Source organism: Orycteropus afer, unplaced genomic scaffold, assembly GCF_000298275.1.
Source record: "Orycteropus afer afer isolate SDZICR_OR568_19922 unplaced genomic scaffold, OryAfe1.0 scaffold00034, whole genome shotgun sequence".
NCBI lineage: Eukaryota > Metazoa > Chordata > Mammalia > Tubulidentata > Orycteropodidae > Orycteropus > Orycteropus afer.
In genome coordinates this window covers 15,400,779-15,415,026 of record NW_006921621.1, presented here as the reverse complement: position 1 = coordinate 15,415,026, position 14,248 = coordinate 15,400,779, and the positions used below count along the sequence as shown (strand labels likewise).

The following is a 14,248-nucleotide window of genomic DNA, read 5'->3' as shown; positions in this document are numbered from 1 at the left end:
CAGTCGGTCATGCACAGCAATGTAAAATGCCCATGCTTTTTGGAACATACTCCTGGAGGGTTTTCAGACCAGCAGTGGAGATGAAGTTCCTCACTCAGCCAGGGTCTTAGTGTCTCAACCCAGTCCTGAGACATCATCTGTAGGATGGATGGGATTTTCTTTAGTAAGAGGGATAGGAGGTAAATAGAATAAGCAGTGGCATAGTGCCTAAGGCATTTGACTGCTAACCACAAGGTTGGTGGTTCAAACCCACCAGCCACTCCTCGGAAGGAAGGTTGGGCAATCTACTTCTGAAGCGATACTGCCTTGGAAACCCAAGGAGGTGTTGCTATGAGTTGGATCTGACTTGATGGCAGTGCGTTGTGTTTAGTCACATTTGACAAGTTTGGGGACTGTGCAGACCCTGGGGATTCTTTTCTAAGACCAGGAAGACTAGCCCCTGAGGGGTGGGCAGTTGAGTGACCCAGAAGGATCCTTGGTCTAAAGTAACCCAAATTGCTTCAGAGCAGGAATACTGAGGAAAAACTTCCTGCTGCTGTCTGTTCTCCTTCACACTCATGTTTACACATACATGTGCACACACACACATGCACACATATATACACATGGTTCTATTGGGCCTGGAGCCCAGAGAACAAAAAAGAAGGCACCAGACCAGACGTGAGCTCTTATGGGGGTGGGGAGTGGGGTGTGGGAGCTGGGCTGCTGCCCACACAGCCCTTTCTCAGGGGCTGGGGCCAGAGGCACAGCAGAGTGAGTGTCTGCATATAGATGGCAGCCTAGCCTGTTAGGGAGCCAAGGAAATGGCTTGGAAAATGTCCTTATTGGGTATTCCCAGCCCCAGCTTTGTTGAGGTTGGTGCCCGGTGTGGGCAGATGGCTCTGCCTTCCTGTCATTGCCTGGGGGCTTCTGGAGGCATCTCTGCTCAGGGGGCAGGTTCAGGCCTAGAATCAGCATCCTCTGTGAGTTTTGTGCTGTGCTGAGGGCTTTGCATACATGAACCCATTTAGCCTTCACACAGCCTGGGGGGACAGTGGTGTGCCTATTTCACAACGAGGAAAATGGCACAGAGGCCAGGCTAAAGTGACACTGCTAGGCGACTGCAGAGGCAGGGCTATATGCTAACAGCAAAGCTTTCTTTGTCTTTCCACAAGTAACTACACTGAGTGGTTGCCTCAAAGGACAGATGCTTCAGCCAAGGGTTTCCATGAAGAAAGGTCTTCAAGTGGCACAAATGGTTTCTTCTAGCCTATTCACCTAAAGGTTCGTGGTTTGAACTGCCCCCCGCCCCCCCGCCCCAGTGACATTGTGGAAGAAAAACCTGGTGATCTGCTTCTGTAAAAGTTACAGCCAAGAAAACTCCACGGGGAAGTTCCACTGTGTAATTCATAAGGTTGCTATGAGTCAGAATCAACTAGACGTCAATGGAATTGGTTTTTTTGGTTTATGTATGAGGAAAGAATGATGTGTGGTATGGCCAGATGGCCAGAGAATGCCTTTCCCTTGGGAGCATCCTCAAGTTATGGGGGAGAGATAATACAAGAACAGCTGCTGCACTAGTTACTGTACCACCTTAAGGCAGGTCTCAATCCCAAAAAGCCTTCTTCTTTCTCTATCCTTGCTGCCCCCTGTTTCTTGTTGGTATCAGTGGAAAGTTCTTAAGATTTCCTCACTTCCCAATCTTCCTTTCCTAGAGTCTGGCTGTGAACCTTTCTACCCATCTCCCCCCAAACAAAATAGACCAACATCTCCTCTTGCAAGCCTTGCAGATGGCGACACAGGGCCCATCTCAGGCTGTCTGTGAACAAACATGGGTGCCAGCCACCGTTCTGGGCTAGCCTCCTAGGCAAGGAGCCTTTTGGCCAAGGTGGGCCCATTGTCTGGTGTGGGCTTGGAGAAGGCCTGGTAGTTGCTCCCCCTGCCTTTTGTAGCATCTAAAGTCTGCCTCCGCCAAGCACTAACTAGGACCTGCTGTGAGCTGACGTCAGGATAGAGGGCAGGATAAGGGGGCCCCTCGGGCTGCCTTTGATGTTTCCCAGACCCTGTTATGGGGCACAGGGGGCTCTGAGTGGCAGTCTGGGAATGCAGCATTGCTACCACAGCTATGAAGCAGCTCCAAACCCAGGAGAGATTGCTAGAAGCTGAGGTGGGGGTGACTGGAGCTGAGCTGGGGTCTTTCTGAGGCACACTGTCTCCTCGCCCCTCCCAGCTTGAGTTCTGTGGCAGGTGGTCTGCGGATCCTGCAAACCTAGGGCCCATTTTCCTCCATCCCACCTACCAACTACTTATTCCCCTCAGGCTTCTCCTCTGTCGTGGCTCAGACCCTGTCTAGGGTCCATGAATGGTCCGGAGTCTTGGTACCCACTTCCTGTTGAGTCCATTCTGACTCATGGCAACTCTATTTGTGTCACAGTAGAGCTGTGACCCATAGTGTTTTCAATACCTGGTTTCCTGGAAGCAATCACCAGGCCTTTCCTTTGAGGCACATCTGGGTCTATTCAAACCTCCAGCCTTTCGGTTGGCAGCCATTTATACTACCCAGAAACTCCTAGGCCCTGGCAAGGGGAGTGCTTTTGAGCCTCCTGGGGCTATCTTGTCAGGACTTTCCAGTGTTCTTAGAATGTAAGTCCTTGGGCAAGAAGGGTGATGATAGTCATCATCATAGTCATAGAAGCTGCTGTTTATTGGAGGTTACCTCTGTCCAGGTCACCTCACACATTCTACTGCATTTACGACTCATGGCAGTTTCATGAGAGGCAGAGGAAGCAGAGGTACAGAGTCTGTGTGACCTGCCCAAGGTCAGTCCCACACATGTGACAGTCAGATTCCAAACCCTCAACCACTCCTCTGTGTGGATGAGGCTCCTAGCTCTCCCAACTTATCTGGAGAAGCTGAGTGGGGAAGTGGGGTTTGCCCACACTTTTAGGAGAAGGGGGACCTCTCTTTGGTCTTTGAAGAGCATTCTGAAATCCTGGGCTGAGGGTCCAAGATTTTGAGCTGTCACATTTGCAGAGGCCCCAGCCTGCTCCTACCCATTTTGTGCCAGGGGAGGTGGCTGGGAAATGGTCCAGATGCCTCCATGTTCCTGGTTCTTTCCCCACACTTCCGCTGAGATTATTTCGGTTCAGCCAGTGTTCACTGAGTGCCTTTGTGTACTTGGTATTGTCTGTAAGAGGTGTGACTGCCTCCCTACCTGGCCAAGGGGAGTGAGACTCCCGTTTGCAGGATCAAATACTTACAAGGTTTTTGAGTCTCTTGGAGACACTGGGGAGCTCTGGTGGTGTAGTGCCTAAGACATTCGACTGCTAACCAGAAGGCTGGCGGTTCAAACCCACCAGCCACTCCTCGGAAGGAAGGTTGGGCAATCTACTTCTATAGTGATACCGCCTTGGAAACTCAAGGACGGGATGCTATGAGTTGGATCTATCTGATTCAACGGCAATGAGTGAGTTAGGTTTTTTTTTTTTTTTTTGGAGGCACTGTAAAGAGTGTGGGGCTAGTGGTTGGCTTCCTTGAACTGGTCTTGGCTCTGCTATCTGATTTTTGGCAAGTCCCTTTTCTCTCTGGGTCTCAGTTTCCCCATCTGTACTACAAAGGGGTGGTACCAGGATGTTTAGTAGGGGCAGGCCTATACCTCTAGAGGGTGTGTGCAAGTGTTGGGTTGTCATGATGACTGGGGGCACTCAGCTGTAGCAGTGCCAGGAGGGCAGATTGTTTACCTTGCACTGTGGTGGAATAGGCCAACATGATGTAGACTTGTCCCACCCAGGCAGCCAATAATAGTGCTCCATGGTAAAATTCTGGGGGTGCTCTGAGCCACTGCCATCTCCCAGACTGTATCTCGTGTTGGGCGATGAGGGCCAGCACCCCTGAGAATCTTGAGATATGGACCAGCTCCAGGGGCATAGAGTATTATGGATTTATTTTATCTTAACACTGACTTTATGAAGAGATGAATTCTTGTGTTCCAAAGAACTAAATAAACCCCGCCTCCAGGGACTTGGAAGGGTGCTACTTGGCAAAGATGGGTCTGCACTGGTTTGGAAGGGGTGGGCAGGAACCTGTCAGTCTCTTCCTTTCTGCCTTTGCCTGGCTCTGGTTGGCCAAAACAGAGCCTACTTCTTTGCATGGCAGCCCCAGGTGGCCTGTTTCTTCTGGGGTTCAGGGGCACAAGGAGAACATGCTGGCTGCCCAGCTCTCCCTGCCTTCTTCCATGCCATCAGCCAACTCTGGCAGGCAGCTGGTATTCTAGGCCCAGTGGCTTTGGGCCTCTTTAGTGTGCCCACGTGTGCCAGAAACAAAGCCCAGTGTGTTACTCCTGCCGTAGTCACCATGCCACCTGGCTGGCCTGCCCTCCGCCTCCCCAGCCCATTTGCTGCTCAGCACAGGCTTCTCACTCATCTCTTTGTCCCCACTGGCTGCAGTTCCACCTGTGGTTACAGGGCCTCCCTTGGCCATGGGCATCCCACAGCCCCCTGGCCTGGGCCAGAGCTAAACTGTAGCAGTGAAATGGCTTTGGGCAAAATCTTGGAACTACTCTGTCCTCCCCTCAACTTACCACAGAAAAGCCGGCCTTGGCCACAGGCAAGTTCTTAGAGACAGAAAGGTATAAGGGTGGCATTGACATGTCTTTGGCAGTAGCCTCAGTTCCAGGGAATATTGACTTCTTCAGTGATGGGGTGAGTTCTCTGCTGGGCTGCAGAGTGTCTGTGGGTGGGGTTCAAAGCCTCCCCCATTAGTGGCCACCTTCAATGCCTGGAATGCAATTAATCTTTCAAAGATGTGAGTGCAGTTAACCTTTCAAAGAAGCTCTTTGGATAATGGATTAACCTTGTTCAACATCCTCTACTGAGAATGGTGGGTTGGGTTGCCTGCTAATGCCCTCAACCCTTAGCCTGGCTTCAAGACCACCTATAACCTGGTCCTACAGACTTGAGGCCCCTTCCTCTTCAAAGCCTTCCCTGAGTGACAAGCCTTCAGCCATTCCCCCAGACTCTCTTCTATACCATACGTTGGACATTTACAAACCACCTGGGGTTCTTGGGTGGTGTAATCAATTAAGTGTTCGGGGCTACTGAAAGGTTGGTGGTTCGAACCCACCCAGAGGGATCTCAGAAGAAAGGCTTAGCAGTCTGTTTCTGAAAGGTCATGTCACAGTCTTGAAAATCCTATGGAGTGCAGTTCTACTCTGAAACACATGGGGTTGCCATCATCAGAATTGACTTGAGTATCACATCTTTGTACCCTACAGAGCACCTGGTACAATGTAAAATGTTCCTCGGTGGACACTTGATCATTGTGGTGTCATGATCTTTCTTACCAGCACTTTTTGGTCACCTCCTATGTCCCCAGCCCCTCCCCTCCGCCCTCCCCCCCGCCCCCCCCCGTGCACAGGTTGATGGGAGGCCTCTGTTAGGACAGCCACTGTAACCCCTCCTGACCTGGCCTCTTCCTGTGATTCCATCTGCAGGGGCCCAGGCGGCCATTGTCTTCATCAAGGAGCCATCCTCGCAGGATGCGCTCCAAGGGCGCCGGGCACTGCTCCGCTGTGAAGTCGAGGCCCCAGGTCCAGTGCATGTGTACTGGCTGCTTGATGGGGCTCCTGTCCAGGACACGGAACGCCGCTTCGCCCAGGGCAGCAGCCTGAGCTTTGCAGCTGTGGACCGGCTGCAGGACTCTGGAGCCTTCCAGTGTGTGGCTCGGGATGACACCACAGGAGAGGAAGCCCGCAGTTCCAATGCCTCCTTCAACATCAAATGTGAGCCTCCAGCCTATGCCTGGCCCCTCATCATACCCCAACAGCTGAGTCCTGGGGAACCTCTCCTTTGCCTTTGTTATTGTTATGTGCCGTCGAGGTGGACCCAACTCATAGGGACCCCTCCTTGGGTTTCCAAGCAGTATCACTATGGAAGTAGATTGCCCAACCTTCCTTCTGAGGAGTGGCTGGTGGGTTTGAACTGCCAGCCTTCTGGTTAGCAATCAAGTGCCTTAGGTACTATGCTACCAGAGCTCCCCTCCTTTGCCTTGGCTTTCCTATTTCCAATTGAATGGGCACAGGAGAGGCAGAATGTGGATAAGAGGAGGTTCAGTCTCATTTTTCTGTTTTTTCCCCCCACTATGTCAAATCTTAGGTCCATTTATTTGTTGCTTTGCTTTCACAAATGGGAAGGGCATTGAGGCAACTTGGCAAAATATCATGCATGACCTGTTAGGGACCAAGTGGGCACTTAGTATCTGGTACCTGGCCCTCACCATATCCCCAAGGCCCAGCCTCAGCTTCACAGGGCTTCCCCACCCCACGTTGTTTCTCTTGGCTTCAGTACCTCAAGGCTCCATCACTACCTGTTGTCCTTCCTACCTCCCACCCACCCCTTCATCTTTGTTTGGTTCTGCCCCTCACTCTGCACCTGTGGACTCTGCTACAGGGATTGAGGCGGGTCCTGTGGTCCTAAAGCATCCTGCCACAGAAGCCGAGATCCAGCCACAGATCCAGGTGACGCTGCGTTGTCACATTGATGGGCATCCTCGGTAAGGAGCCAGGGCCAGACCCCCATGGTAGAAGCTGACTTTGAGGATGGGAATGGGGAAGGTCTTCTAGACAAATCCTGGACTCTGTTCAGATGGACTTTGCTTTATTCAGTAGCCATTCACCCCACCTCCTGCTATGGTGCTCTTCATCCCTCCTCAAATGCTGCTCCACCCCAGCAGTGGAGGGCATGGGGGGGCAACTCTGTGCTGTGGGGTGACCCCTGCATTCTGGAAACCAAGAGATGTGGAATCTCACCCTGGTTCTGCTCCTGGATTGTTGTATGCCCCTGTGCACATCACTCCTCTTCCCCAAGCTTCAGTTTTCCCATTTACACTCTGAGGAGTCCAGCCCTGACCCTCTGATCCTGGATCTTCTCTTCTAGCCTCCTAAGTGCCCCTCTCCCTGCTGTTGCGCCCCTCTGCCCCACAGGCCCACCTACCAGTGGTTCCGAGATGGGAGCCCCCTCTCCGATGGTCAGAGCAACCACCCAGTCAGCAGCAAGGAGCGGAACTTGACCCTCCGACCTGCTGGCCCCGAGCACAGCGGCCTCTACTCCTGCTGTGCCCACAATGCCTTTGGCCAGGCCTGCAGCAGCCAGAACTTCACCTTGAGCATTGCTGGTGAGCCTGGCGCTGGGATGAGGGAGTAAGAAGGATGAGAGGGGCTTACCTACCCTGCTGAGTCACGCCCTTGCTTCGCCTCCCCAGATGAGAGCTTTGCCAGGGTGGTACTGGCACCCCAGGACGTGGTCGTGGCAAGGAATGAGGAGGCTATGTTCCACTGTCAGTTTTCAGCACAGCCACCCCCAAGCCTGCAGTGGGTCTTTGAAGATGATACTCCCATCAGCAACCGCAGTCGGTAAGGCATCTGGTAGAGAGCCCTCAAGTACAGCGGTACAAATTGGGTGCTGAACACACCTTAGCTTAGAGGGGTGGAATGCGACATGTCACAGAGTGTGTAGTTGTTGTGTGTGCATTACTTCAAATTTCCAGCAGATGGCAGTCGAATGTTTTGCTGTTTTATAAACTAGTCACAGCAGCTCTTCAACAAAGAGAAGTCTCCAGAAAAGACATCTTTTCCCACTTCACAGAAGGGTTCGCTAGAAAGATGGCTGTACTTCTGTGCCTCCTTCGCTTCTGCCCACGTGGGACTTCAGGGATGGAATTGGCACAGGAGACCTAAGTGGCCACAGTCTAGATAGCAAAGTCCTAGGTACCTTACACACACACACACACACACACACACACAAATTTTGAAGGAAGCAAACACTTCCAGTGGTTGCTGAAAGGTACCAGCCACTCTCTACTCTAAGGACTACTGGCCTCACCCAGTCCTATAGGAGCGCAGAGGTGCCTTTGTGGTACCAGAGAGGGCCATGGTCCTTGGAGTTAGACCTTTAGGCTAGGGGCTTGGATCTCACCTGGCTTCATCCCCAAGGACATCATCATAGTTGACCTGGTGTGGCTGAGAGTGTGACTGTTGCAGCTGGGTGCCTGTCCAACAGGCTTGTCTAAAGTTTGGTCTTTATCTTGGGCCTGTGGGGATGGTATCCGTCCAGTTGTATACTGTTGATCACTCACTGTCTCTCAGTTGCACTGCTACTCACCTCACTGCCCCAAGGCTGAGTCTTTTGTGATTGGGACATACATCTACATATACACATGTGCACAACCCCCCCCCCCCAACACACACACCACCGATTATGGAACGTCAGCTTCTCTACCCTGTTCTAGCCAATTCCTTCCTACATCTTTGACCTTTGCCAGACAGAGTTCCATCGGGTTTCCCTTGGGAAGGAAGCCAGTGACTACTTCTTCCACATACTAGTCTCTCCCTTCCACAGTCCCCCACACCTCCGCAGAGCCACTGTGTTTGCCAATGGGTCCCTGCTGCTGACCCAGGTCCGGCCCCGCAATGCAGGGGTGTACCGCTGCATGGGCCAGGGCCAGAGGGGCCCACCCATCATCCTGGAGGCCACACTACACCTGGCAGGTGAGTACCTGGGTCTGGAGTGCTGAAGTGAGGGCTGCCTTCAGGATTGTTGGCTTGTAGAGGTTTAGGTTGCTGTCTCCATTCAGAAAGCTGTTTAGAGGGCAGAGGGAGGAAAAGGATGCTGGAAGTAGGAAGAGGATACACAGAGGGTTCTAGGGGAGGATCCCTGGCTGGAAAGGACCTAGGTTTACTGTGAGAGAACATCATGTACCCTGGAACCCACAGTAATCGGCTCACATCCCTACAGAGATTGAAGACATGCCTCCATTTGAGCCTCGGGTGTTCACAGCTGGCCATGAGGAGCGTGTGGTCTGCCTGCCCCCGCAGGGCCTGCCAGAGCCCAGGGTGTGGTGGGAGCATGCAGGAGTCAGGCTGCCCACCCATGGCAGGGTCCACCAGAAGGGCCATGAGCTGGTGTTTACCAGTACCGTCGAGAGTGATGCCGGTGTCTACACCTGCCATGCAGCCAACCTGGCTGGGCAGCGATTACGGGAGGTTAACATCACTGTGGCCAGTGAGTACCTTTGTCCTGGAGATTGGGGAGAGGTAGGGGGAGCCCAGCCCCAGGAGGCCTCAGGCTCTGGGTGTGATGGGCAGAGGTTTCCTGGGTACTCTTAGCACTGGGCCTTGCAGGCCGGGCATCAGTCAGCTGCTGGGAGGTGATGTTGGAGTAGACAGTGAAGGGGCAGGCACAGAGGTTGGGCTGGGTGCACCAGAGTAAATGGTGACAGCCTTCACAGAAAAATGGTCCCCTGGCTGCAGAGGAAAGAGTAGTAGACAGGGAATCTAAAGATCTGGGTTCCATTCTGCCCCCAATACATAGACAGAGCAACCGTGAAGAGAAGGTCTCTTGCCTTGCAAGGCTCAGTCACCTTATCCATAAAATGGATCTGCCCTCCAAGATGGTGGGAAAGATCAAATGCAAAAGATGAAAAAGGTGTTTGTGGTTTCTTTTCTTTTTTTAAAATTTTATTGTGATTTGAGTGAAAGTTTACAGAGCAAATTCATCTTCCATACAGCCGTTCACATACACTTTGTCTCATGACATTGACTGTAATCTCCCACAATGCAACAGCTCTCCTCCTACTTACTCCCCAAAGTTACCTTTTTCTGTATCCTTTCTTCCTATGCACTCCTAAACTGTCTCTCTGTGCATACACAGCTCTTCTATTCTCCCATGAGTGTTCTCTCCAAGGAGCGTAGCTACCTAATGTAAATGTTCAGCTCATATGCCTGTCTTTTGTTTGGCTAGAAGCCACAGAAGTGGGTTCAGTTCCAGACCTGAAGGGCATCCAGGGGCCATAGTCTCAGTGGCTCCACCAGGCTCTATCAGACCAGCAAACCTGGTCCCTTTTGTGTGTGTGTGTGTGTGATTTTGAGTTTTGTTCCACATTGTTCTCCCACTTTCTCCAGGATCTCCTACATAGATTCCCTTCCGAGTGGTTGACAGTGGTAGCCAGGCACCATCTAGTTCTAGTCTCATAGTCGTATAGGCTTTGGATCGCATGGTGTACCAGTCGCCAGGACTAATTGTTTCCATGCAGCTTTCATTTTCTTCATTCTTCTTTGCTCTGCACGAGGAAAGACCCATTATTGCGTCTAGATGACTGCATCTTGCAAGCTTTTAAGATCCCAGTTGCTACTCACCAAAGTAGGATGTGGAACAATGTTTGTGTAGTTTTTTTTTTTTTTTTTTGAAGATGATGGTAGACAAAATATGGGTGATACCTATTTTAGTTGATTATACTTTCAAAATTTCTGCAGTGAACATACTGCTTGTGAACTAAGAGGAAAACTGCAATATATTAGACTGGAAGTGCTCATGATAAAGACCTATATACCCTTGGAGCTCAAGTAGGTAGGCTGTGTGTAGAATGACTATGGGGCAGGTAGAGGGGATGTGTTGGGAGGAGTCCAGGCTGGGTTTTTGGCTTCTGCAATTGGCTAGGTAAGCCTATTGGCATCAAGTTGATTCTGACTCCTGGTTGACTTCATGTTCAGTGTTGAATTACCCAATAAGCAAAGTAAGCACTGGCTTACTTGTGCTTCTTTATTAATCTGTACTGAATTCCATGTTTTTTCACATTCAAGATTTGCTTTAAGGTGTAGCTAGCATCTGTGTCTCTCCCAACCCACAGCACCTTCCTGCAGAATCAAAGCCTCTTCTCAAATTTGTAATCCCTGGTAGGCCTAGAATACCCAGTGAGCAAGGAAAGCAAGCATTAAGCCTGTGCTTACTTTATTGGGTCATCTACCCTTGCCCATGTGTGCAGAGTAGAACTGCTTCATGGGGTTGTTAGTAGCTGTGACCTTTTGGAAGTAGACACAAGGCCTGTTTTCCGAGGTGTCTCTGGGTTGGTTTGAATCACCAATCTTTCAGTTGTTGAGCACTTAACCATCTGTGCCACCCAGGGGCTCCTGCTATTGACTGAGATGGGGAAATCTGAGCAAGTTTTCAGTGGAAATCAAGTGTTCTCTTTTGGATTCATTAAGTTTGAGGTGCCATTTAGACCTCCAGTTGGAGATGCCAGTAAACAGTTGAGATTGTAAGTCTGAAGCTCATGAAGGAAGCTTTGGGCTCAGAATATAGATTTGGGAATCATCTACTCATATGGAATTAAAGGCCAAGGAGGGAGTGTGGCTAAAACAGAACAGGTATCTGACAACCAAAGCCTTGGAGCATTACGATGTCATAAAAAGAGTAAGGGTTTTGGAGTCATACAGACCAGTGTTGTGAATCTCACCATTGTGTATTGGCAAGTCACCATTACTTCTTTGAGCCTCTGTTTTCTTAGCTGTAAAATGGGTATTGGAAAACATACCTTGGGGACTTACTGCTACAGTTAGGTAACTAGGATAATGTCTAAAGGTAACTGGCACGTAGGCCTTCAGTGCAGGGTAACTACTGCAGTTATTATATAGCAAGTGGGGATTTCTGAACTCAAGGCCCATTGGCTGTTAGAATTTTTTGGAGTTGGAGCCTTTGGTCTCACAGGTCTTAATACCTTCAGTGTTCCTCCCTCTCCCTCTAGCTGTGCCCATATGGCTGAAGAAGCCCCAGGACAGCCAGCTAGAGGAAGGCAAGCCTGGCTATTTGCACTGCCTAACTCAGGCCACACCAAAGCCCACAGTCGTCTGGTACAGAAACCAGATGCTCATCTCGGAGGTGAGAATGAGGATTACGGCTGGTGGGTGAGTCCTTCCTGCCTGCTGCTCTCCTCTGTGCTCCTTCAGTAGCTCCCTTTCCCCAGAGGCTGCCCCCAGGAAAATGCTGGTGTGGGTTCAGGTGGAGACCCCTTGCAATCATGTCTTATGTGCTGCAGGACTCGCGGTTCGAGGTCTCTGAGAATGGGACCTTGCGCATCAACAGTGTGGAGGTGTACGATGGGACCTGGTACCGTTGTGTGAGCAGTACCCTGGCTGGTAGCATCGAGGCCCAAGCTCGTGTCCAAGTGCTGGGTGAGCCAGGGTGGATGGGGAGAGTGCTGTGCCTGGGGGTCAGGAGAGTGAAGAGGAAGAGACAGCAGAGCCCAAGCTCAGCAGGCCTGACCTCAGCCTGTCTCAGTGCCTCAGTTTCTCCTCTTTTCCCCCTTCCCCCACCTGCCCTCTACTGAAACAGAAAAGCTCAAATTCACGCCACCACCCCAGCCACAGCAGTGCATGGAGTTCGACAAAGAAGCCACGGTGTCCTGCTCAGCCACAGGCCGAGAGAAGCCTACTATTAAGTGGATACGGACAGGTGGGTGTTTTGTGGGCACAGGGAGCTGCTGACCAGACATATATGTGTCTGAGGACTGTTAGGCTCCACAGTGCTGGGAACTGTGGAGGACAGACACAAAACATTGGGCTGATTTATGTAGTGCAGTTAGGAAGAAAAGAGCCAGACACAGAAGGGGTCGAATTACAACATTGGACAAAATGTAAGATGACTCAAGGCAGCAAGTGATGGGTCCAGACAGTGCTGTAAATTCCCCCTTCTTGTTTCCAGCATAAAAGTAACGTAACCGAAACACCAAACTTTTTGCTGTTGTGTTGATTCCAAGTCATGGCAACCCCATGGGTGTAAGTAGAGCTGTTCTCCATAGGTTTTCTTTTTATTGTGATTTGCGTAAAAGTTTATAGAGCAAATTGTTTTCCATTCAACAGTACATACACATTTTGTTTTGTGGTGTTCATTGCAATCCCTGCAGTGTAACAGCACTCTTCCCACTGAAGTCCTTCTTTCCTGTCCTTTTCTGCCTTCTTAGCTTTATCCCCAGGCATATGGTGCCCTTTGATCTTGTAGAGTTAATTGTTCTAATGAGGTGCATACTTTCCTGGTATTTTTGTTCACCTTATAGGCCTATCATTTTGCTGGAAGTTGAGCCATAGGGGTCCATAGGTTTGTACTGGCTGATTTTTTTGGAAGTAGATCACTACACTACCTTTTCTTCCAGGGTGCCTCTGGATGGACTTGAACCTGTAACCTTCTGGTTAGGAGCTGAGTGCTTAACACATTTTCAACACCCAGGGACTCCAGAAGTAACATGGGCTTCTTTAAAAATTTTTGAGGAAAGTGGATTCATAATAAGGAGTCCCTAGTGGTGCAATGGTTAAGCACTCCCCTGCAAACCACAAAGTCAACATTTCGAACCTACCAGTTGCTCTGTAGGAGAAAAGACCTGGCAATCTGCTCCTGTAAAGATTACAGCTTAGGAAACCCTATGGGGTGGTTCTACTCTGTCCTATGAGTCTGAATCCACTCAACAGCAAACAACACCACCTATACTCCCACCATCTATTATCTTTGGGTGTGTGTCCTCTTCTATGCATACCTTCTTGTTTTTGCATTACAACTTTCTATCTGTATCATTTTCATTTATTAAACTTACATGAGTAATACCTGCATATGATAGAAAAAGTAGACAATGAGATAACTATAGGTAGTTTTGTGTCTTTTTTAACTTAACCTTATCAAGCATTTTGCCATGTTTTTATACATATTCTACATAAACATTGGTTTTGATGACTGCAATAATACTCCAATGATTGGGTTCACTGTAATTTATTTAAACATTCCCTAAATGTTGAAGATTTGGGTTGTTAGCCATCCATGCTTTTCTTTTTTTTATTGCTGTAATAAACATCTTTAAGCCAAAGCTTTTTCTGGATTTAAATTTATTTCCCTTGGGAAGGATTCCCAGAAATGTAATAATTATATATAAAAGGGTATTCACATTTTACAACCCTTCATGTAGATTGCCAAATTGTTTTTTTAAAGGGTTGGGCCAGTTTTCATGAGTGAAAGAGTAAGGTTGTAGATTCTTAGAGGGAAGTAGACCCTCTCCCTGCTCAGTTGGTCTGGGGAGCTTTCCGGGGAAGTGAGAAAGTGGAGCTCAAAGTGGATCTGAAGCTGGGGTGATGGCAAAGAGCAGGAGGAGCCCAGGAAGGAGGAGGAGCAGGCAGTGAGGTTAGAACAAGGCAAATTCTGGGCTCTGTCAGGAGTCCGGTTCAGCAGAAGTGAAATGCTACATAGGGTAGTAGTAGAAGGAGGTAAGACTGAAAAATTGGAAAAGGAATAGATAACGGAGGACTTCCCAGGCCCAGGAGTCCCTGGGTGATATAAACAATTAATACTTGACTGCTAACTGAATGATTGGTGGTTCAAGTCTATCCAGAGAAGAAAGGCTTGCTAGTCTACTTTCAAAATATCAGTCAATGAAAACCCTATGGAGCACAGTTATACTG

General features: G+C 49.8%; 1 protein-coding gene across 1 annotated transcript in view; it reads left to right on the top strand.

Moving 5' to 3' along the window:
- Window positions 1–14,248, top strand: part of PTK7 (protein tyrosine kinase 7 (inactive)) — a 97,982-nt gene that overhangs the window by 53,526 nt on the left and 30,208 nt on the right. The window contains exons 2-10 of the mRNA XM_042780333.1: window positions 5,451–5,758; window positions 6,426–6,528; window positions 6,959–7,149; window positions 7,237–7,387; window positions 8,373–8,521; window positions 8,769–9,035; window positions 11,554–11,687; window positions 11,845–11,980; window positions 12,141–12,260. Coding sequence (XP_042636267.1) covers window positions 5,451–5,758; window positions 6,426–6,528; window positions 6,959–7,149; window positions 7,237–7,387; window positions 8,373–8,521; window positions 8,769–9,035; window positions 11,554–11,687; window positions 11,845–11,980; window positions 12,141–12,260 — 1,559 coding nt within the window. The remainder of the gene's footprint in view (window positions 1–5,450; window positions 5,759–6,425; window positions 6,529–6,958; window positions 7,150–7,236; window positions 7,388–8,372; window positions 8,522–8,768; window positions 9,036–11,553; window positions 11,688–11,844; window positions 11,981–12,140; window positions 12,261–14,248) is intronic.